Source organism: Gamsiella multidivaricata (assembly GCF_025024155.1).
Source record: "Gamsiella multidivaricata strain RSA 2152 chromosome Unknown BC939scaffold_14, whole genome shotgun sequence".
Classification (NCBI taxonomy): Eukaryota; Fungi; Mortierellomycota; class Mortierellomycetes; order Mortierellales; family Mortierellaceae; genus Gamsiella; species Gamsiella multidivaricata.
In genome coordinates this window covers 407,082-428,428 of record NW_026251722.1, presented here as the reverse complement: position 1 = coordinate 428,428, position 21,347 = coordinate 407,082, and the positions used below count along the sequence as shown (strand labels likewise).

The 21,347-nt window shown below is 50.2% G+C and overlaps 6 protein-coding genes across 6 annotated transcripts; 4 read left to right on the top strand and 2 right to left on the bottom strand.

Annotated features, from left to right (window-relative positions):
- Window positions 1-414: 414 nt before the first annotated feature.
- BC939DRAFT_474821 (uncharacterized protein) lies at window positions 415-4,651 on the top strand (the record flags this gene model as incomplete). Its single annotated transcript, XM_051558448.1, has 5 exons — window positions 415-908; window positions 1,112-1,249; window positions 1,396-3,127; window positions 3,242-3,575; window positions 4,062-4,651. 5 exons carry the CDS (start codon window positions 415-417, stop codon window positions 4,649-4,651), a joined length of 3,288 nt encoding a protein of 1,095 aa, XP_051415012.1.
- An 87-nt stretch (window positions 4,652-4,738) lies between these two features.
- Window positions 4,739-7,765, bottom strand: BC939DRAFT_511915 (armadillo-type protein; the record flags this gene model as incomplete). Its single annotated transcript, XM_051561103.1, has 8 exons — window positions 4,739-5,258; window positions 5,334-5,478; window positions 5,595-5,860; window positions 5,966-6,094; window positions 6,189-6,455; window positions 6,561-6,683; window positions 6,819-6,874; window positions 7,411-7,765. 8 exons carry the CDS (start codon window positions 7,763-7,765, stop codon window positions 4,827-4,829), a joined length of 1,773 nt encoding a protein of 590 aa, XP_051415011.1. The 3' UTR covers window positions 4,739-4,826.
- Window positions 7,766-8,079: 314 nt separating this feature from the next.
- Window positions 8,080-10,463, top strand: BC939DRAFT_443492 (WD40-repeat-containing domain protein). The gene is made up of 7 exons (XM_051554552.1): window positions 8,080-8,438; window positions 8,590-8,687; window positions 8,811-8,877; window positions 9,043-9,139; window positions 9,289-9,402; window positions 9,547-10,089; window positions 10,216-10,463. Exons 1-7 carry the CDS (start codon window positions 8,131-8,133, stop codon window positions 10,288-10,290), a joined length of 1,302 nt encoding a protein of 433 aa, XP_051415010.1. The 5' UTR covers window positions 8,080-8,130; the 3' UTR covers window positions 10,291-10,463.
- Window positions 10,464-10,500: 37 nt separating this feature from the next.
- Window positions 10,501-15,460, bottom strand: BC939DRAFT_443489 (fungal-specific transcription factor domain-containing protein). Its single transcript, XM_051554551.1, has 8 exons — window positions 15,148-15,460; window positions 14,794-14,812; window positions 14,618-14,634; window positions 14,330-14,377; window positions 14,179-14,229; window positions 12,803-14,094; window positions 11,911-12,673; window positions 10,501-11,809 (listed from the first exon to the last, which is right to left on the bottom strand). Exons 1-8 carry the CDS (start codon window positions 15,188-15,190, stop codon window positions 10,647-10,649), a joined length of 3,396 nt encoding a protein of 1,131 aa, XP_051415009.1. The 5' UTR covers window positions 15,191-15,460; the 3' UTR covers window positions 10,501-10,646.
- A 216-nt stretch (window positions 15,461-15,676) lies between these two features.
- On the top strand, window positions 15,677-16,742 carry BC939DRAFT_443488 (uncharacterized protein; the record flags this gene model as incomplete). Its single annotated transcript, XM_051554550.1, has 1 exon — window positions 15,677-16,742. A coding segment is annotated over exon 1 (287 nt), but the record flags the coding sequence as incomplete, so codon positions are not given.
- Window positions 16,743-17,462: 720 nt separating this feature from the next.
- Window positions 17,463-19,702, top strand: BC939DRAFT_474817 (Alpha/Beta hydrolase protein; the record flags this gene model as incomplete). Its single annotated transcript, XM_051558447.1, has 5 exons — window positions 17,463-18,278; window positions 18,419-18,730; window positions 18,834-18,956; window positions 19,096-19,266; window positions 19,355-19,702. 5 exons carry the CDS (start codon window positions 17,463-17,465, stop codon window positions 19,700-19,702), a joined length of 1,770 nt encoding a protein of 589 aa, XP_051415007.1.
- Between the last annotated feature and the right edge of the window lie 1,645 nt (window positions 19,703-21,347).

Genomic DNA, 21,347 nt, shown 5'->3' with positions numbered 1-21,347 from the left:
TCCCATCGACGTCTTGATCACTTATACTCACCACACTCATTCTCTCTCACACACGCACACGCCACTTGAACTGCATGCCTTTGCCTCTTGTCCTTATCTTTTTTACTCCGCTTCATTCTTGCCTATAAACTATCTGTTTCTCTCCTCCTCCTCTTCGTTCTCCTCCTCGTCCTCCTCCTCTAACACACTTCCTCTTCTTCTCCAACAATGGAGAACGGTTTCTCTTCCTTGGCCGTTTGATTGACACCCCTCCTCACCCTATTGCCTATCCATTTACACACGCTATATACGCGCGCACACTTACTTGACCAAACTCAGTTTCAACTCTCTTTCTCTTTCTCGTTCTTTCACTCTCTCTCATTCTCTCTCTGCATCGCTTTTTGTTTTCCTCGCTCGTTTTTCTTTGCCATTAAGATGCAGCAGAACCCAAGTGAATCACAGGCATGTCAAGCAGCAAGATCTCTCTTGCTATCTTCAATTTATTCTTTGACTCGTCACACCCTCTCGAGAGTTCAGTGTATTTTAACGCATCGATTTGTTTGTATTATCTATCCTCAGCCCACACTGGCTGCAGACAGGGCTGCAGCACCTTCAGGGAGCGAGGAGCAGGCACCCGGACCTCAGCCCAGGACAACATTTACGATATTGAGACACGGTCCAGGATCAGCATCCAACAACACCTCAACAGAGCGTGCCGGTGCCATCCAAGCAGGCGAAGGCTTTGTGGCTCAGGAGGAGGTGGCTGGGTTGACAAAGTCCTTGGAGGAGCTTGAGGTCGGCGATGACTCAAATGACACAGAGGACACTGCGCTCGACGAGTTTTTGGTGGGCTTGTTGAAGAATAAGCAAGAGCGGATCTTTCTGCTCAAGCTTGACCGAGAGTTTTGCAACTTTCTCAACAACCCAGCGTATGTGAGCCGTCCATTGTTGGACATGATCGATTTACATTTGTCATTTTTACTCATATTGCATCAGTTGATCCAAACTAACGTTGCTCAACCGTTTCTTTTTGTGTCGTTATGCCATGCCACGCATTGCCGTGCCTTACCGTGCGCCATGTGCTATGTATATATTTTCCTCCGATTGCGGATGTGTATTATGACTTGACCAGTCAAGAGCACTTGGAATTCCCTTCCCTCAATTCTTATTATCGTATGGTAATCCATCGTGTTGCCAACTACTTCAAGATCACACGCGTCGTGGACCCCCAGCAGAAGATCATTTTGTTTAAAACAGAACAATCTGCCATGTAAGTGAAGACATATGCGCAAAGAAGCGAACGGGCCCCGATCCGAGCGCCATTTCTCGTTCCTCAATCATGCGCGCCCGTGGTATCTTTTACGCGCCTCAATATTAATGTATTTGTTCTCGCTCTATTTATGTGGTTTCTTTCAGTCCTGCATTACGATTCCCAGACTTGGTCGAGGAGGAAGAAGAGCAGCCAGTGAAGCCGATGAAAGTCCTGAAGAGAAACCCTAATCGGTCATCCAGTGGTGTTTCCACTCCAGATGGAACTTCAGAGCCAGACCGCAAGACGATATCCATGGAGGAACGCGAGAAGGCTTATGCTGAGGCTAGAAAGCGCATCTTCCAAGAAGAAGCCCCATCTAAGCCAAGATCGGAGGGCTCTGGATCTAACTCGCGATGTGATTCTCCTTCAGTGCCAGCGCCAGCAGCCGAACAGACGCGCCAGGATGGAGGGGACGAAAGCGTCAAATCAAAGAACCGAAAGCAGAGCAACGGAAGGAAGCCAGGCTCAGGGTCGGCAAGGTCGCCCGATGAACTAGGCGATAATGACCATCGTCAGCATAATCAGTCTTCGCCTAATTCTCGCAATGTCTCTCGGAGCACATCTCCAGCACCTCCCTCGGCCACCGGCGGTTCTGATTCGAATCCAAAAGCTTCTAGCAAAGGGCTGGGACCGAGAACAAAATTATCCAAGGGCGACCCGGCAGCGGAATGTGCAGATCAACGGAGACGAAAGAGTACTGCCTCAACCGCATCCTCATCTTCAGGAACTGCCAGGACGCCGGTTGGACTTGCTCGGACGGTTTCATCATCTTCTAGTCAGGATGGATTCCAAAGCCCAAGTATCGGTGGCGCAAATCTCACAGAATCGCCATCTGTCAATTCGCCCTCCACTCCAACAGCGTCCAAGACGTATGACTATTTTGGGCAGAATCCCAATCCTAGCTCTGGATCGGTGTCACCGATGAGCAGCGGCAGCTCTAGGACCTCATTCTCTTACCCTCAGCCTGGCGGGCCCAAGCAGATCAGGAACCATCACCACCACAACAACAGTGGTAGCGGCCATAACGCAGGTCCAAGCAGCGGCAACTTTGGCAACCATTTGCCCAACCCAGGTTTTGTCAAGGGCATGAATGGCGGAGCATTCGTGCCGAAGAAGCCCTATCCGAAGCACCACAGCAGCCACATGAACAGCGGTGGCGCTTTTAACAGCGGATCTGGCGGCGGATACCCGACTGGCCCTTCGACACAAGGTCATCCTTTCAACAATAACGGTGCCAACAGCCCCTATACCCATTCGCAACCCAATGTATCTTCGCCCTGGTCCGACCGAAGCATGGCGCCTGGCCATGAACAGACACCATTCTACAACACTCCACAGGATCCATCCATGACATTCCAGTATGGAAACAATCCCGGTCATTACCCCCAACCCGGACCAAATATGCAACCACCATTTAGCAGTAACCATCATCCCAATAACCAAATGCACAACAACCACCAGCACATCTACCACGGGTCTTCTCATCGCGGCGGTCGTCGTAACACTTCCAAACCCCAATTCTCTCATCAGCCTCACTTCCAGCACCCACATCATTCTCGAACATACCCTCAGATGCATCCCCAGCAGCAACAGCACCATCATGGCAACAGCTATAGCGGGCCTTCGACTAGAGATGATTTTGCATACCCGCAAGGTGCACAGGCTGGCATGCGTTATGGACGATCCTTTGACAGCAACCCAGGGCAAGTGCCGCCGCAGCAATACGTGCCAGATTTCTACCCAGCGCATGGAATGGCGGGCGATGGCCAAAGCAATCCAAACATCTATCCAGCGTTCCTTGGCCCGCAACAGGCGGCTTCTACAGGCGAAACCTCTGTAAGAGCCACGCGATAGTCATCATATGTGGACTGTCTGCATCCAAGAAATCGTGCTATTATCTGTTTATTTATATCTTTTTTTTTTTTTTTTTTTTTTTTTTTTTTTTTTTAGCCAAGTGGGCAAAGGTATCCCTATAACCAGAACCCAAATTGGAATCAGGGACTGAACCATGGACCCAACCAAGGAACCGACTCAGCATCTATGCTTTACAACCCAGCATTACAGCCTCCAATTGGAGGCAAAAAGAATTTTAATAGCTACCAGCTCAGCCCATCCATGATGGGCCCTTCGCAACAGGGCTCGATGGCGATACAGTCAGGCATGGTGATGGGCGGTGGCGGCGGACATGGCATGTACGATATCGAGCGGAGACCACCAAAATCAGCGGAGCTCTTTGATCCAAACGGACCCTCATCGTCCAGCAGTAACGGCGGTGGCGGGCAGGGTGACCACTCCGGCTCACTCCGTCATCAAGGATCTCATGACGGAACTTTTGCTGGAGGCCAGGAAGGCCCGGGCATGATGATGGGGGGAGGAGAGAGGCATTTCCAGAGCTCGAACTTACATCCAACGTCATATCATGGGCCTTCGTTCACTGGCAATAATCAATCACAGCAGCATTCTCATCAGTACCAGCACCAACAGCAGACACACGGGACTCACGCTCCTGTAGGAATGAATCGGTCGTATTCGTCGTCGTCGTCGACTAGTCATGGTGGAGGGAGTAGTGGCAACGCAGGACTACAGCAAGGCAAGAAGAATAATCTGTTATATGATTACTCGGTGCTGGTCTCACCTCATGATAGCGCCCCCAAGGCCACTTCACCAGGCATGTCACTTTTTTTAACTGTCTTTCTTCATGTTGCGACCGCCTTTTATTAACCAACTACCCAACTATCTTTGCCTTTATTTTGTACATTCGTTTGTATAGAAGCCGAGAAGTCGCCAAGTTTGAATCATATTTTGGAGATTCATGACTTTGATGCACAGGACGACATTTTCGAGGACCTGATATTACCGACCGGATCAAGGCTGAGACGGGTCAAGTCAGCCAAGGGTCCGGTGGATCAGTGTCTTGTGGTGTTTAAGAACGCAAACCTGGCTGCGGAAGCTCTGGTGGCATTCCAGGAGGGCAGGGAAACGTGGATGGGGCCTGACGCCAGGATGACCAAGGAAGAGGCCATCACCGAAATCAACGCTGATGCTGATGCTGTCGCTGACACTGATGCAGGGGTCCCAACGGGAGTGGAGAAGGATGGCGAGGGAATCTCAGCAGGCGCACGGTTACAGCAACGGTTTAATGTCAAGGTTTGGACGCCTGTGCTCCATAATAACACGACACCGGTTGTGGCTGGGGGTAGTGCATGCCCTGTTAAGAGTCAGAGTCAAGCAGCGACGGCGACGTCGGCGATGTCTTCGGACTTCAGTAACGGTAACGGCGACAGTATTCGTCCATGTAATGATAAGATGGATGCTAAGGAGGAAGATTTGTCGACGGCATCGTCAGGCAAGCAGGAGTGAAGACAGAGCGACTGGCGATGGCTATTGACCGAAGATCCTCAGCGAACTTGTACAATAAATTTTCTTTTTATCAAGTAAAAAAAAAAAATGAAAAAAGGGAAGGTTGTCAAGGTCAACTTGATTACAACATAAAGACTATTTACAATGTAAGGACTTGAACAGAGGCACTTGAAAATCAAATCGCTGCGGAAAGGCTGGCGCGCTTCAGATACTGTGGAGGGAGGTTGCTTCCATCGCCGAGAGAGTGAGGATTGCCCGAGGAACCGTTTGGGTCGGGCGTACCGGGGATGGGAGTCGGCACCCTTGAGCCATCGTTATTCTCTCCAAAGAAGGTGTCCATGAGCAGTGAGGCCAATCGGTGCTGATCGCGGTCGTCCGAGAAGATGACGGCCTCGAGAGCGTCGACACCGTTCATCTCAGAGAGCAGGCCAGGTGCATCGGGGATGCCAGAGTTGAGCAGCAACTGGACATAGCGCAGGCCGAGTGAAATGAGCTCATGATCCTTGGTGCGCAGAAAGTCCAGGAACCCAGGAAGGAGTTCGCGGTGCGGCAGAACTTTGGCGTAGTCGGGGCCGTGCGAGGCCAGATTGATCAAGCTGTACGCAGCCTATACAAGAAGGAATTGTGCAGTGTCAAAGATAGAGTAAAGGGCGGGTGTGTGTGTGTGTGTGTGTGTTTTTACCTCTTTGCGGATATCAAAGTTCTCGTGAGTAACGATCTTTGACAAGACAGGAATAAACCCAGCCTCGATGACCTTCACCAGGTCGGTGCCCACATGTTCTGCCGTGATGTTCGACATCAGCCAAAGACTCTCTTTCTTGACCGGTCTAGATACGATACAGCGCCGGACGTCAGCGCGTTTGGAAGACATCGAAATCCATCGTCGAAAACACGATTATTATTTTTTTTTTTGAGGAGGAAATGGATCTGTGTGCATGCTTACCTGCAGTCGGACTGAATAAACTGGAGCATTGAGGTCAGGAAGCCAGGCTCGTGAATCAACGCTGAAGTGTTATTATCCGGTCCACTGGCAATGTTGCCCAGCGCACGAATCAACGGAATCGCAGAGGCCTTCAGGCCGATAAAGTCCTTAAGCGGCTCGACCAACAAGGGTATCAATCTGTGCTCTAGTAGCTGTGTGCTCACGTTATCAGGTCCAGATGTCAGATAGACGACTACCCATGCAGCCTCTGAGATAACTGCCGGTTCCTATGTTTTATCCCAAGGTAACAAAGAGAGTCCTGAGATTAGTAGGCTATTAGTGAGCTCCTTCACAAGTAAAAAATATAGCAAGAGAGAGATACTGCAACATACAGTATCAACACGGAGGTGGTGCAGCAGTGGTGGGAGTAGTCCGGCCTTGACAAGATCTTCGTGCTTGGAGCCTTCACCACGAGCAAGGTTTGAAAGCGCAAAGCAGGTAGTCTGCACCAGATTCAAATCCTAAAAATAATGTATGAAAAAAAAAAATCGCGTTCAATATGCTATCTAAAGAAAGCAACGCAAGTCATCGTCACCGGAATTGCGGTCACTTTACTTTGGACTCCAACAGCTTGATCAGGGGGGGTAAGACGCCATTGTCCTTCAACCGATCCCGGAACTGAGGACCTTCTGCGGCAATATTACCGAGCGCCCATGCAGACTGGTCCACAAGGGCGACGTTCTGGCTGTCCAAGAACTGGATCAAATGAGGAGCTGTATTTAATGCAGCCTCGCACAGTTCTGCAGATCCGCCGGCGGCCATGTTGGTCACGACCGACGTCGCCAGCAGCTGCTCCTCTGCATCCGTTCCGGTCAAGATGCCCTATTGTGAACCAAAAGATCGGTATAAAGATTTTTTTTTTTTTTTTTTTTTTTAGGACGAGTAGGACCAGAGGCAGCAGGATATTTGCGATAGAGTAATCCTTACATCAAGCATGGTCAGAAACTCTTGGCTTGAGACCATGACCTGTAGGACTTCGGAATCACTGTACGTTGTCAAGTAATCGCTCAGCGTCTTCAAGGCCTCCGTCTTGTCATCCTTCTTGCCGTTCTACATATCCGCAACGTCCAAAAACAGTAACCGTTAGTCAATACCCATTTGTCCTATCAGTCATCCCTCCTCCCCTCCTCCTCCTTTTTTTTTTTTTTGCTTGTTTGTTTGTTATTGTTGTTGTGCGCTGCTTACCTTGAGCAACGCTTGGAGGCTGTCGAGTTGATCCTTTCCCAACTCTGCCCCCTCATCTAATTTGATTTGGGAGTCGAACAAGCAGTAAAACAGAGCAAGCGAGGGGGTCAGTCAGACTTGCACCCATTTTATCGTTGGAACTCGACCCTGTCCCAAATTAGACGATCATGGAAGCGTGATCGCAGCAATAGCGATGGCGGTTTTGAGAGGAAAAGGAAAGGAAGAAAATAATAATAATAATCGGATGATTTTCCCCACGCTCTAGACTCCAAAAGCATTCAAGAGGTATGAGTCGGGATAGAGGGGGATAAAAAGAACGAGGCGATGCGAGTCGAGGCGTTCACAGAGACAGCGTACGCTAGTAGGGTATGTGGGAACGATGACGGGTACACGCGCCAGTTACGACACACCGACCGCCCCGTCCGCGAGATAGAACGAAGGAGCGATACACACACACATCGATGCGAATGATGACAGCAAAAAGAGACAACGCATTGCAGAGGCAAATGAAGTAAAGAAGGTGCTGCTGTGCTGTGCTTTCTTTTTTTTTTTTTTTTTTTTTTTCTTTCCTTCCCATCTGTATCCTACTTACCTCCAGTTGGTTCCTCGGTGTCCTTGGATCGCTTGAACCTCTTTGCGCTCACCAACTCCTCTCGTCGCTGCTTCCTCAGCTGTGCATCCTCCTTGATTCGCCGGTTCACGCCCTCCTTTGCAGTCTCGGTTGAGAGCGGGTTGGACTTGTAAAGGGCTTTGTGGCGCGCCAATGAAGCCTTGTTTCCCGCGGCAGCGGATCCCTCGTCCGTGTTCTTGTCGTGTTCGTGTTCGTGTTCGGATTCGGGTTCAGGGTGCTGCGACTCAGAGGCATCCTCGGTTGGGGTCGTGGCTTGAGCAGCGGCGGCAGCAGCAGCGGCAGCGCGGGTGCTGGAGCGAAGGGTACGTTTCTCCATTCGTGAGCGTGATTGGGGGGGTTTGGTTCGTGTGGTTGTGGTTTGATGATATGCGGTTGAATGTGTGGAGAAGGGGGGGGAAGATAGCCATGAGAAAAAAAAAAATGAACAAAATGAAAAAGGGCGTCCATGGATCACGGGCCAGGCGTTTAAGTTTCGCCCATTAAAAAAAAAAAAAAGAGATGGCTCACGTACACAGACTACACAACACCCTGGATCTGAATATACGTATAATTCATTCTCAGTCGCCCACCCGCTTACTGAATGTACCCCCCCAGGCACCTTTTTTTTTTTGCATCGCTCTTTTTGTTTGAGGACTCTCTTTTTTTCAGACTGAACAAAGCGACGCGAACTAATCCGAGGCCATGTCACACCTGCACAGCAGCAATACCGACTACACCAACAGCACCGCCACCACCACCAACAACAACGGCACCAACATCAACAGCGGCGGCAACACAATCCTCAGCAATGCACATCCACCCCAAGTTCATGCTCAACCACCACCACCCGTTGTCTTAACCCCGCAATGGCTAATGTCCCTGAAGGTGTCCAAGATCTTCAAGGACAACACCCAGATCATCACCTCTCTCGACTTTGACGACACCGGATCCAAATGCGTCACCAGTGCCCAGGACGAGAGTCTGCACGTCTATGACTGTGTAACCGGAAAGTAAAGTCTTTAGGAAAAAAAAAAAAAAAAAAAAAAAAAAAAAAGACAAAGATTTGTGTGGTGTTCAGTCTCGCACACTGCAGCGACTGAAAAAAAAAAAAAAAGGCCAGAAGCTGACATCCTATCTCGACCTGCCCATTCGATCATTTAGACTGGACAAGACGCTATTCAGCAAAAAATACGGAGTTCATCTCGCCCGGTTCACACATCGATCCACCAACGTTGTCTATGCATCGACAAAGGAGGATGGTAACGCCGATATCTCGTCGCAGATGTATCTTTCATCCAAATATCTTTCATCTGATCTGGCATCGTCGATAACTAACAGCGTATTTCTCTCTTCAAAAATCTGGAACGTCTGATTCTGAACAGACACTCTGCGATACCTATCTTTGCACGATAACAAGTACATTCGATATTTTCGAGGACACGAGAAAAAGTATGAATTCTGGATAACGGGGACTTGGAAGTGATATTCAATGGATGCCAAAATCAGTTGACAAAGGGGGGGGGACTCTGGACCGTTTTTGCGTGCTGTGAATTTGCTCCGCACCCCATCTGGCGTATGTTACTGATGTCTGTTTTAATAATGTTTTCTCCTTAGGGTCACAGCACTAGAGATGTCGCCGCTGGATGATCAATTCTTGGCAGGAAGTGAAGAAGCCGTTCGATTGTGGGATCTCCGCAGCCCGAACTGTCAGGTAAAAACCATCCAATGGCCTTTCATTCTTCATCCTGGCGTTTTTTTTTTTTTTGTCGATATCTTTTTTTTCATGATCTGATCTGATTCTGATCCGATTTTTTTTACATTTGCATTTACACTTACATCTGCATTTTACGACATAATTAGGGTGCCGTCTCAATAGTGGGACGACCGGCTATTGCATTCGATCCCAGCGGATTGGTTTTTGCGGTGGCATTAGGATGCAATTTGCGCTTATACGACGTCAAAATCTTTGATCAGGTAATAAATAACACTAACACGAACGACGTTTGAAAAAAAAACCCCCCCCCCCAGGGGGAATTAACGTCCAAGAGCAACTCTCAACCTGACCACGGCGCATCTTTTCTTTCATATATATTTATATATATACACCACCAATACCAGGGACCATTCGATAGCGCCATGATCGGCCAATCTCTCGGAATCGACCCCACATCCGATTTGCCCACGGCCGTCATACCCACACAACTAGAATTCAGCTCCGATGGTAAACACATCCTCGTGACCAGCGCTGGCGATGCCCACTACATCGTCGATTCCTATCAACCCATAAGCACCCGCTTCCGTCTCGTCGGCCATTACGGCTATGGAAACGAACCCTTCCAGAGCGGAGGCGAGGCCTGCTGGACCCCCGATGGCAAATTCGTCGTTTCGGGTTCGAGGGATGGAAATATTTATGTCTGGGATATCGCCAAGGCTATGGCCGATCAGGCCGCCGGCATCTTTGTGAATGGCTCTGGAGGCAATGGCGGAAACGGCGGCGCCGGAGGCGTGAATGGGGCTCTCCCCGGGAGCCATCAGACGAATTTGTTGAGTGCGAACGGAGAGCTCCGGCCGTTCAAGGTGTGTAAGGCACACGGGACACCAAGCCATATCGTTGCATTCAACCCAAAGTTCTTGATGATGGTTAGCGGATCGACAGAACTGGTAAGGAACACTTTTTTTTCCATTTTTTTTCTCGGTCCGTGTATTTCTTTATTATTATTATTATTATTATTATTATTTTTGTAGTTAACAGTACAGCATACTAACTCGTATTTCTTGACTTTTTAGGCATTCTGGGAGCCTGATCCAAACGCTATAGGGATGGATGCGCTACATGACTTTTCCAGAGGTGGCCGCCATTGATGCCGCCTTTCGCCTAAAGAGCAACATGAAAATAAAGAGCCATCCGCGAGCACATTGAGAAAATTTATTATGCCTCTATTTTGAATTGAAGTAAATTTGTTAATAAGCGGCCTATTATACTTTCCCAAAAGGAATTGCTGGAGAGTCTTTGGCGAGAAATCCAGCATGCAAAATAGTAATAGTAAAAAAAAAAAAAAAAAAAAAAAAATATATGTACAAAAGAATAAAATATCAGAGTGGAGGGAGATACAATTACGCAGGCGGGAATACTGGCCGGATTACGGGTCCGACTACTGCTGGAACTGCATTAGCTGTTTTTGTTGCTGTTATTGATGCTGTTACTGTTACTGCTGCTGTTACTGCTGTTGTGGCGGTTGAGTGCCCATGCCTAAATTGCCATTGAGGAAAAAGAGGTCTGAGGGCTGCTGGGTTGTCAGCAGTGCCTGGCTGGTAACTGGGTGCTGCTGAGCGTGAGCCGAGAGAATCGACGCTGTTGACACTGGCGCCTGGCCTGCTGCCGACATAGATGGTTCACTCATGGATATTGTATAGGCAGGTATTGATGATGACAATGGCCGTGTAGTGTTCGGGCTGTTGATGATGCCGCTCTGATCGGCGCCGCCTAAAAGATCATTGCTTGTCATACTCTGCGACAACGGATGTGTCCTGTTCGGTGTCGAACAATTGCTGATGGTACTGTTGGCGGCCATGCCGACAGAATGGTTTTGATTCATCCCTCCAGAGTTGATATCCGTCAGCGGACCAAACATTGGATTCTCGGGCCTGGTGTTATTGCCGTTGTTATCGTCGTTGCCCTGTGTATCGATTCCAAGGTTCAAGATATTTTCACCATCGCTCCCGCTGTTCTGCATGTAAAGCATCCATTCATCGGTGTCCATGGAGGTTGGAAGTCCCCAGAGCGATGACGAGAACGGATTCTGGTACAAGTTCAATTTCTGCTCAGCCTGGATGGGCGATTGTTGAAGATTAGGGGTCGTCACTGTTGCCGAGCCTGGCGCGGCGAAGGGATCGATCGATGAATTCACGTTGGCGTTGCTGTTGTTGCTGTTAATACTGTAAGCTGTAGTGGTTCCTGCTGACGAATCTAAGCATGGGAAGAATCCATTGTTTGGAGTTGAGGCCGAAGAACTTGGGACCGAGGGCACAGAGCTGCTTGGTGAAGGGGACGTATTCTTGCCCTGACGTGGCCGGCGTGGTAGAGGGGAGTGGCCCTGCGTCAGTCCAGGATGCGGCTTCATCGGCGCCTGCGAATGGTAGTGATGATTGCCAGCAGCTGGACTGAAATATGGCGTCGGTGAGAAATGACGGGAGTTGCGGCCCATAGGCTCGTGGTGTTTGGCGTCGGTACCCTGATAATATCCCATGATCTGGTCAACATCGAATGCAAACGACTGTTCCTTTGGTATAGATGCCGCTATCGAGAGATCCAGCTGTGCAGAGCCAGTTCCGAACTTTTTCTTCAAGTCCTCCACATTTCCGAGGGGCAGACACTTGAACGCTGTCATAGTAAAAAAGTCATTGCAAAGTATTTCGTTAATGAAGGACGTATGATAATAGTTTCTAGAATTTGTTTTTAAGGGCATGTGGATAGTCGCATACCTTCAGATGAATAAGGCAGCTCGATGTTACGAGCCTTGAGCAGTTGCTTGAGATTGTTGGCACACCACTTCCCAGTGATCCAAACATCCTCCACCATAGCCATGCATTTCAGCGTTTCGATCGTGCGCAGCTTCGCGGAGGCGGCCAGGACCGGATCCGTACTCGTGCAGTTGGTGATATGGACGACTCCGGCAGTGAAAAAGATGAACACAGAGTGATGCAACAAGTCCTTCAGTCTGGAAACGCCTCTCTTCTCATCGATGGCCCTCATCAAGTTGCTAGCCATCTCGATCGTATTGTTAGCAGCAGAGGTGCAGATCGACAAGGAGATGGATGGATCATTGGGTGTGATATGCGACGACCGGTGGCTATAGGGCTTATGCAGCAAGATCAGGACCGCATAAAACATCATGTGCAATGTGCAGACAAGGGTGCCGGACTCTTGCTGAACCGATCGGAACTGGAGATGTGGCGGCAACGTCAATAGCCAGTCTGTCAGTTCCTTGTCAAGCTGCTCTAGTGGTGCAGGATTTGTCATAGATGTCGTAGACTTTGACGAGGCCCTGGATAGCGGACTGTAGAGACTGACCATGACTCTTCCCAAGATCCGCATCAACGACGCCATGTGGACAAAATTCTTTTCCGAGTCAGGCACAGGTCCTGTAAGCATCGAGGCTGCGCCCTCAAGCCTGTATTCGAGCTGGATGTTTTCCTCGTCGATTCCTTCTGGGTAAGTCGCATCGACATCATGCTCATTGATGCCCTATAAGATATGAACAAATGTTAATCGTTATCAGCTTTCCGCTGAGTGCAGCATGCTCTAGGTTTTTTTTTTTTTTTTTTTTTTTTTTTTTTTTTTTTTTTTGGCTTTAAATTTCAAATGCAGCCATACCTGTGGACGACCAAATGAGGCCGCAAGGATTCGATCGCCCATGAAGCAAGTCCACCAAACCCTGTTACGCTCCTCTCGATCCACGATAGGCATGTTGGGGTTAAGTTTCTGGCAGTTTCGGTTCAGTCCCAGGTGTTGAGCCATGCGGATAGAGATTCCTACATACATCCATGATCGATATCCATTGCCGGTGCCCATCTGCTGAAAAGCGAGTAGAACTAGCCCTCCCACGCAGTAGATATCTGGCGAGTCATAAAGAGTATCCAGAATCTTTCTGGCTTTGTCTGCGAAGTGAACTCCGACCGTTTCGGGTTTGGCTGGATTCTTTCGGAGTGAGACATCGTCCGAGAATCTGGATGCCAGGGCAAAGATGCTGTTAAGCAGGAACAGAAACGAAGGCGTATAGTCGCGGCCCTTCAACCTCTTGAGGAATTTTGACCATACAACGACCGGTGCAGATGGATGGACGTAGGTAAAGTGCAGATTCAAAAGGTGCGTCATAACCTCTGGTGATGGCAAGTCAAGGTTTTCGATGAACTTGAGCGCCTCTGGTTTCTCCGCTTCCGGCGAGTGCTGCCCCCCGTAATGTCGACGGCCGTAAAACATGGGAGACGACTTGCCCACGTAGCGTTCACGACCAAGCTGGTCCAACGTCAAGTGTCCCAGATCATCCTCCAGATCCTCAATCTCTTGGACGGGGGGCGTGTTCAGTCCCAGCGTCGGCAGGTTTTCGGAAGACGTTGGTGACTCTACGTAGTCGCCGACAGAACTTTCGGAGCCGAGGACAGGTGAGGGAGAGTTGAAGGATGTAAAGTTGTTTTCCCTGATGAGGTCGCGATGGAGAGGGCCGGGGCGGGTTGAGTCCATGGTTTGCGGGAACCCCTCCGAGTGGGATTGAGAGCCCACGTCAGGGGTTTGAACAAGCTGCGCTGGATATTGTTGTTGTTGCTGAGTGAATGCATGCTGTTGTTGCTGAAGGTATTGGGCCACCCGATGTTGTTGATTTCCATGTTGCATCATGCCCGTATAGCCATGTAATGGAGGCGGGTGATGCTGGTGATCCAGTTTGGGACGGTTGGTATGCTGCAGGAAGGGTGACTGTTGGCGAGAGAGTGGGTCCGGGGTCTGATTTTCGTGATAACTATCCCTGGAGCCCCGGCTTCTCAATGACGAGACGTTCAAGAGGGCTCGCAACTCGTCGCCTGTGTGTGAAAGCGGATCATCATCGCGTACGAGTCCTCCTACGATGGCCTCCATCCGGTGCAGACGATCCTCGATCGCATTGATGTATCCTAATGAAGGTGAAGCGTGTGGTGTTAGAATTCGCGCTATCGCAAAAGAAGATGCTGATGCGCTGCAAAAAAAGCTGCACATACGTCCCGCCCCCTTAGGTGGCCCTCGCTTCTTTGTCGGATCTAGATACAAGCCTAATAAAAATAAAAATAAAAACAAACATAATGCTTAGCAATTAGATACAGTAACGCCAAACAGGGCATCTAGAATAGGGGGACAGGACCCGACACTTACATGGAATATTGAGGAGTTCACAGCTCGTGCATGTATCACCTTTGGCATCTATGGTAAAAATGGTTTTTGGAAGCAAGTATTTTTAAGATAAGGTTCTCAACCACCCACTCGACCTTTTTGCAAGCATGAGTCAGGAAGAAGGGATGGAGAATGCCTGACCGGCAGCGGTCTGGACCACACTCTCGTTCTTTGGTCCTTTCTGTGTTCCCCTTGAATGCCTGTTCTCGTATGACGAGATGGCCTAGAGCGCAGCAAGGGGGACCCTTTTTTTTATTACCCTGAACTTACCACATTTTATTTTTTTCCTGGGTACAGGCAGAAATGGGCATGGAATTCAACCGAGTCGACAATAGAGAGATGAGTTACGGATGAGTATAAACATGTATCCCAAACGGGCAAAGCGGCACGCATGCATTACACTCCATCATGATCTCCGGGGAAGGATTGCAGACGCCAAACCTTACTTTCTACAATTGTCGCAGGCTAGAAAGAACCAATGTGAGCAAAAACAGCGTTCGTTAATATCGAAGATACAAGAGTCGAAGCCGGAAGGATGGCCCCGGCCAAGCGGGCACCCCGTCGACCGCCATATCTCCCATCCCGCCTCCCCCCCGCTTCATTAGAGCATGGGCCAATGGTTCGGATCCTTGTGGGACAAAGTAGAAAAAACAAATCGGGCGAAAGGGACAGATCTCGGATATGGACTTAAATGAGCAAAGCCGGACAAACAAATAAACCCCTGTTCGGATCTGGATGAAGAAGGGAGAAGAGAGAAGGAGGGGGGACGAGGACGAGGGGGAGTTCAGCTGTGGCCTTACCTTTGGTGACCCGCTGGCGCTCCTTCTGCTGTTCGGTGGACATGGTTTATGGTGGCGCTCCTTTCGGTTCGGATGTGGAGAGGAGAGGAGTGGAGAGGAGTGGAGAGGAGTGGAGAGGAGTGGAGAGGAGTGGAGAGGAGTGGAGTGGAGTGGACAGAGTAGGATGGATGGGGGTGAGGAATGCGACGGCGGGAGGGGGGATGTGCTTTGGGCTTCCAATGGATCGAGGAGATGGAGAAGAGGAGGAGGAAGAAATAAGGGGCCCCTTTTGAAGAATGAGGGGATGAATGAATGAGGGAATGAGAGAATGGAATGGAAGGAAGAGGGTCCTCTGGGTCGAGATGTGTGATATATATGTATATGTCGATATATAGGGATGGGTGGGAGTGTTAATGGGCTCCTGCGATTGGCTGCAGCCGGCCACATGGAAGGAGCAGGGAGCAGGGAGCAGGGAAGGGTGCGACCTGTGTGTGTGTGTGTGTGTGTGTGGCCTATACTGTGCACAGTTGATGTGAATACCGGGGTTGGGCCTCTCTCCCTCCCTCTCCTTTCCTCTCCCTTTCCCGCCTTCTCGCTCTCGATTGTCTCCCCCCTCTCCTCCTCTGCTTCAGCCCATGCGCACCCCTCCCTCGCCCGCTCTCCCCAGGGACTGCCGCACCCGGCTGGCGGCAGGGGTGAGGGGGGCAAAGACTGTCGACGCGACATTGGTGGCAACCGAGCGTGGCAAACAAGGCTAAGCGAAAGGGCAGAAGGGCAACCACCATCCAGGCACAGGCACAGGCCTTTTTTACCCCCCCTCCCCTCCCCCGGCCTCAACACAGCCCGCCCAGTCAACCATTCAAATGCGTCCCCTGACTGCCTCCTCTTCTCGCCCTCACACGCATTTCTCCTCCTCCTCCCCACCAGCGTGTATCGGTCTGTAAAGGATGGAGGGGTGTGTTGCCGCATATTCTAGACATGTATACATGTATCCCTGGAGCAGCCGTCCTTGCCTTCCTCCGCATCAATGCGTCGAGTTCATCCGGCTGCATGGTGCACTGTGTGTGGACTGCTGTCTGTACAACCCATGCATCGCATTCGTCGACTCCACAGATGGCTCAATTGCTCTCGACGGATGGCACACGGGGCGTCAGAGCAAAAGGGAAAGGGAATGAGCACGTAATAGACGCTCCGCAGCGCTGCCCAAGTGGCCCAGCTCGATTTTTATTTTATTTTTTATCTTTGCTGATGGTCATCATCTGTGACTCCCTCCGTGTTTCCTTCTTGAGTTGAGTTGCATGCATCCGCCTCTCCCCCTCACAACTCTGTTTCGAATCCGGGTGGTCAATGGCTGTTCCAAACCTCGCTATTTTTGAACCTTCTGCCACGCGAGACGCTGGTATACTCTCTCTCTGCTGGACATGTACCATCGCTGCTGGTCTGGACAGACAAGATAAAAAGCGGCCCCACTGCATGCTCTGCTCTTCCCTCTCTCAATCTTCTTCATCGCGAACTCAGACGCTCAGCTGCCCTGAATCGACCCCGGACTTCGGTTTGACTGAAAATGGAAATCACAGCAGCGGTACTCTAAACAAAAAAAAAAAAAAAAAAAAAAAAAGGCCGCGTTTTGATAGGGGGCGATTGAGCCACTCGGAAAATCCTCTCGTCAGCGAGCGTCTCTTATTGGGAGGGGATCTCCAAACAACTTTCTAGGGGTGAGCAGCAGAGCAGACCACCAGTAAGATGAAGATCCCCCGTAGTCCTCGTAGCGCGTAGACACGACGCGTCTTTTTTTTTTTTTTTTTTTTATGCAGCCATAGTCCGCACGTGCCCATGGGGAGGGGAGGGGGGAGACATCGCATTTGACGATCTTCCAGCAGCCAGTGGATGGATTATCCATGACTAAGATTTATTACTCCATTCATACTACAGACTCATGATGCCTGCATTATCTCATTAACACTATCCATGCGACCCAGCAGAGCCACCAGTTTGCCCCGGCTGCAGGACCGCTATCTCCGCCCCAACCAAGCCCATTTTGCTCCTCTCCTGAGAATCAACAGCTGTTTGGCAGACACTACCGACGTCATTCGTGCTTGCTGCATGGCCCCTCGTCACTGTCCTGTCTCAGTCTGCCAAGCACACCGATACCAGCTACGGTATATCTTTCTTTTTCACATGCATCTGTACCCGACCTGTGCTAATTACGTACCATGGAGCGGTGCTGGCAACTCACAGGGTGGCTGCAAGGAAAACGTATAAAAAATGATGATAGCCCTCATCCGCCCTTTGGACTTTGATCCATCACAACAGCACCCCAATCCTTCCCCACCAAAATGCCGCCAGAACCAAGAGAGTACAAAGATGATGTGCTGCCTCGCAAGCCGTCAAGCCAAAAGTCTGCAAAATCCTTTCCTTCCTCCGGCCCCAAGGCTCCAACTTTCAGTGATCGCCTGTACCTCGCCGGCGTACTCCATCGACCCATCGACGCAGCCTTCCTGCTCGGAGGGCTGGGCTCTTGTGTTTGGACGGCTGTGTGCATGCTTGTTCTTGATATCCCCTTCCTCATATGGACGCGTTTCTCTGTCAACTCTGAGCGCCATCCAATCTCATGGGGCCCAATATTCTCTTTCTGTATGGCCATGAGTCGTGCGTCTTCGAGTGCAGTGTACAACGTCGTACAGCTTCGCATGGTCAGCAATATCATCTCTTGGTTCATACCCTTGAGAATGCTGCATCTGTCCAACTACAAGTTCGACCCTAATGTTCGCTTCAAGGTCCATCTGGACACTCTACTCATACCGGAACGGAAGACTCTCTTCTACACCAGGAGGGAATTGGGCCACAATGGAGGTCATCGTGGAAAGAACCCATCAAACCCTTCACCGGAATATCTGGCATCGTTCCTACCAGATGAAGATAAGACGGGTCGGATCCCAAATCTGCCGGAGGAATCGGGGCCTCTGGACATGGATGGAACGTACACCATGAAGGGCGAGTGGATCGAAGCACTAGAGGATCCAACGCACCTGCCGAACGATGACAAAGAAGCCAAGAGGAGCAATGTCGTCGTACTGTATGCACATGGCGGTGGACATGTGTTTTGTTCTGCAAAATTTCACCGTCAGCTTGTCACAAGGATGTTGCTTGAGGTGAGTACCCCTTGGACTATACCTGTTCCCTGCAGTAGACATGAACCTGCCATAGCTTCTGATACCGTTAACTCAATGGCCTACTGAACGGACGTTTGCGACCTTTTTTTATTTTTTTATTCTTTTTATTTTTTTCATAGTTCGGTCCTGGCGCAAGGGCTTTCGTGATGGAATATCGTTTGGCGCCCGAAGACCCGTTCCCAGCAGCAATCCACGATGCATACGCTGCCTACCTTTATCTCACCCAACCGAACCATGAAGCCATCACACTCTGCCGGGGAGGACTCAGAGGAGCACATCATACGACGCCAGTTGATCCAAAGGACATTGTTCTCGCTGGTGACTCTGCAGGCGCGGGAGTCGCCATTGGACTCCAGCTTTATCTGAGAGACTACGTCCAGCCTTCTGTCGAGCCCAAGCCCATAGTTCCACCGGCCACCGTTCTGATCTCTGTAAGAACATCTGGTTGATAGCGCCTCTTGCTATTGCCGTTGAGCGCAGGTACTCAAACCCATACTTTTATTTTTATATTTTTTTTTTGTTTGTCTCGCATAGGCCTGGACAGACATCTCCACCTCGATGCCATCAGCGACAAGCCGTCACTCGTACTGCTACACACCCTCGCCAATGGGCGTGAATCCCTTTGCTAGTCAAGAAAAATTTTACTCCTTCCCCAAGGTGCGTTGCACAACATCAATGGGCACATGGCCGTATTTGTCGGGCTATTAAGATCTAATGTTGATGCTGATCCTGTGATGCTGATGCTGATACTGATGCTGATACTGATGCTGATACTGATGCTGATTGTGCACAATAGTTCAACTTTGCAAGGACCTATCTCTGTGGTGACTCTGATCTGTTTCCTAATGAAAGAAACTCTGGAGGCAAGGATCTCGAATGGGAATGGTACCGACATTTGGCACAGCATCCCCTGGTGTCGCCCGTTTACACTGCGAACCTTTCCGGACTAGAGAGCAGCACCCTTCTGGTACGTAGATGTGGTAACCGCTTAAAACTTACCCCTCCATCCCGGACAAAACCCTGACCATCCGTTTCTTGAAATTAATTACTCATAGCAAACGGGAACATTCGATCGATTGGTGGATGACACGCGACTGTACGCCCACAAGCTGGGTCAAGCGAACCCGGACGAGAGAGTGAGACTAGAACTGTACCGGGACATGGTCCATGTCCACCAATTTTTCGAGTTCCTGCCCATGGCTGATAAGGCGCTGAAGTCAATGGTCGCCTTTGTGGAGGATGCTCAACAGCGACATAAGACCCGTGTGTCTGCAAAGACCAGGGGCTCGAACGGAACAGAGTGGATTATCGTAGATACGGTGGGTAATGAGACAGAAGGACATAATGACGATGGCTGCCCCATCGACGTTCTTGAAACGTATTGGAGACCAGATCTGAAATAGTTTTCGCGACAGGGATTCAAATCTAGCAAAAAAAAAAAAAATTGTTTCGGACTGGGCGATGCCATAGACCGGGGAAGAGAAACGATATAAAAATCACCCACGGTTCAGGGGCCCCATTCAAGCGTTCAGTGGTTTGATTCTGATTGTTCTTTAACATTTGAAAAAGAAGGAGGAAAAAAATCATATGAAAAACGCAAAGATGTTGAACCGGTTCCTTGACGAAATGCGCAACTGCCCTGGCCTGCTGGATTAGCCCAGCAGCCCTTTGCACAGCCAAAGTACTGACGCGTACATGCGTAGGGGGAACTAAGGTTAAGGTCTATGCGAGAGCGTTTTCAACCTTTGTTCATCATGGAAGGGGGAGGGGGCGCCCAATAAAGCACGCCATCCCTAACTGCAACTTTTCAAACGGTGTTACACATGCTTGCTAATGCCCTTGAGAGAGCGCATGCTCATCCCCTCCCCCCCCATCCCTTTTGAACTATCGCTCGGAAGGCCGTCCTCTTATCCTCTTATCCCCTCATCGGTCAACGCCCACCCAATTACACGCGGCATACACGCGCGCGCCCGGAGCATGCCTGCTATTTGTAGTTAGCCACCTGGGCACCTGCCTATTCAGCTCCCGTTGTATCGAGTTACCCCCCATCATATGCTCATAAGATTCAGGCGCTCTTCCAAGCAGTTCCGTCCTGTTATCTTATTGTTGCTAATATGACAAACAAAGCAAATAGTAGCGTTGCCATCGTCCCGCTTGGCGACCGCCGCCTTGTACGCACACCACCCTCAGGTTCGAGAATCCTGACCCCCCCCCCCCGACCAGCTTAAGGATCAAGATCTGTAGTGTAGGAACGTGGTCCGCGTTGCGCCAGGTCTCGCTCGTCCTTCCTTTTTTCAAATTCGCTCGAAATTGCGAGTTGTTCTGCTGCTAGAACGGATGACTACACGTACGATGCATTTACACCTATAACACTGACTGAGGTAACTGTCTCCTATTACTGTCGTCGCGACGTTACTTGTCCCTGGAGAAGACCCCAGACTGGTCCCCTTGGTTGTCGCGCGGCGGCCAAGGACAAACGATGACCTTTCCGTGCTGTATCGTCAGCATCGGCAGTAAATTGCGATCTTGTCTTCAGCACCAAGCAGACCCGATATCCACAGACAGATTGCAACAGGCCGCTTGCTTGCTTACTTGCTTGATTGCTTTGTGCCGCAGCCAGAATACTCGATTTCATGTCTTCAGCAACTGTTCGCCGAGCAGGCACCGTTTTAGTCTCCACTACGTTCTCATTAGGACGGACACTCTGTCTATAGATACTATGCCATCCATTTTCCCTCCTCCTCCTCCTCCTCCTCCTCCTCCTCCTCCTCCTCCTCAGCCCCCACGGACCATCCTGCGTCGACTCCATCCCACCATCCTTATCTTCCTCAGAAGCACTTGCGAATACTCAAAAGTTACCCACTCCTGGAACAGTACGAGTTCCCCTGAACCGGCTGACACATACAGACACCACACTCCAGAGACGTAGTCCTCCCTCATTGGTGGTTCCAGTCTTGACCATTGGCAGGGTCGGCTATGCGGGACATATCCTGATTGGTAGTCCACCTCAGCGGATCGCCGCCTTGTTCGGTACGGGCTCCGATCTGG

Excerpts from the sequence above, each read along its gene's own strand:
- BC939DRAFT_443489 (XM_051554551.1), bottom strand. The coding sequence starts at position 15,190 with ATGTCCACCGAACAGCAGAAGGAGCGCCAGCGGGTCACCAAAG. Across the intron at positions 14,230-14,329 it reads TGAACTCCTCAATATTCCAT|GCTTGTATCTAGATCCGACA; the intron begins GTAAGTGTCGGG and ends TATTTTTATTAG. Across the intron at positions 14,095-14,178 it reads GCCACCTAAGGGGGCGGGAC|GATACATCAATGCGATCGAG; the intron begins GTATGTGCAGCT and ends CACCTTCATTAG.
- BC939DRAFT_443492 (XM_051554552.1), top strand. The coding sequence starts at position 8,131 with ATGTCACACCTGCACAGCAGCAATACCGACTACACCAACAGCACCGCC. Across the intron at positions 8,688-8,810 it reads TGCATCGACAAAGGAGGATG|ACACTCTGCGATACCTATCT; the intron begins GTAACGCCGATA and ends GATTCTGAACAG. Across the intron at positions 8,878-9,042 it reads TTTCGAGGACACGAGAAAAA|GGTCACAGCACTAGAGATGT; the intron begins GTATGAATTCTG and ends TTTTCTCCTTAG.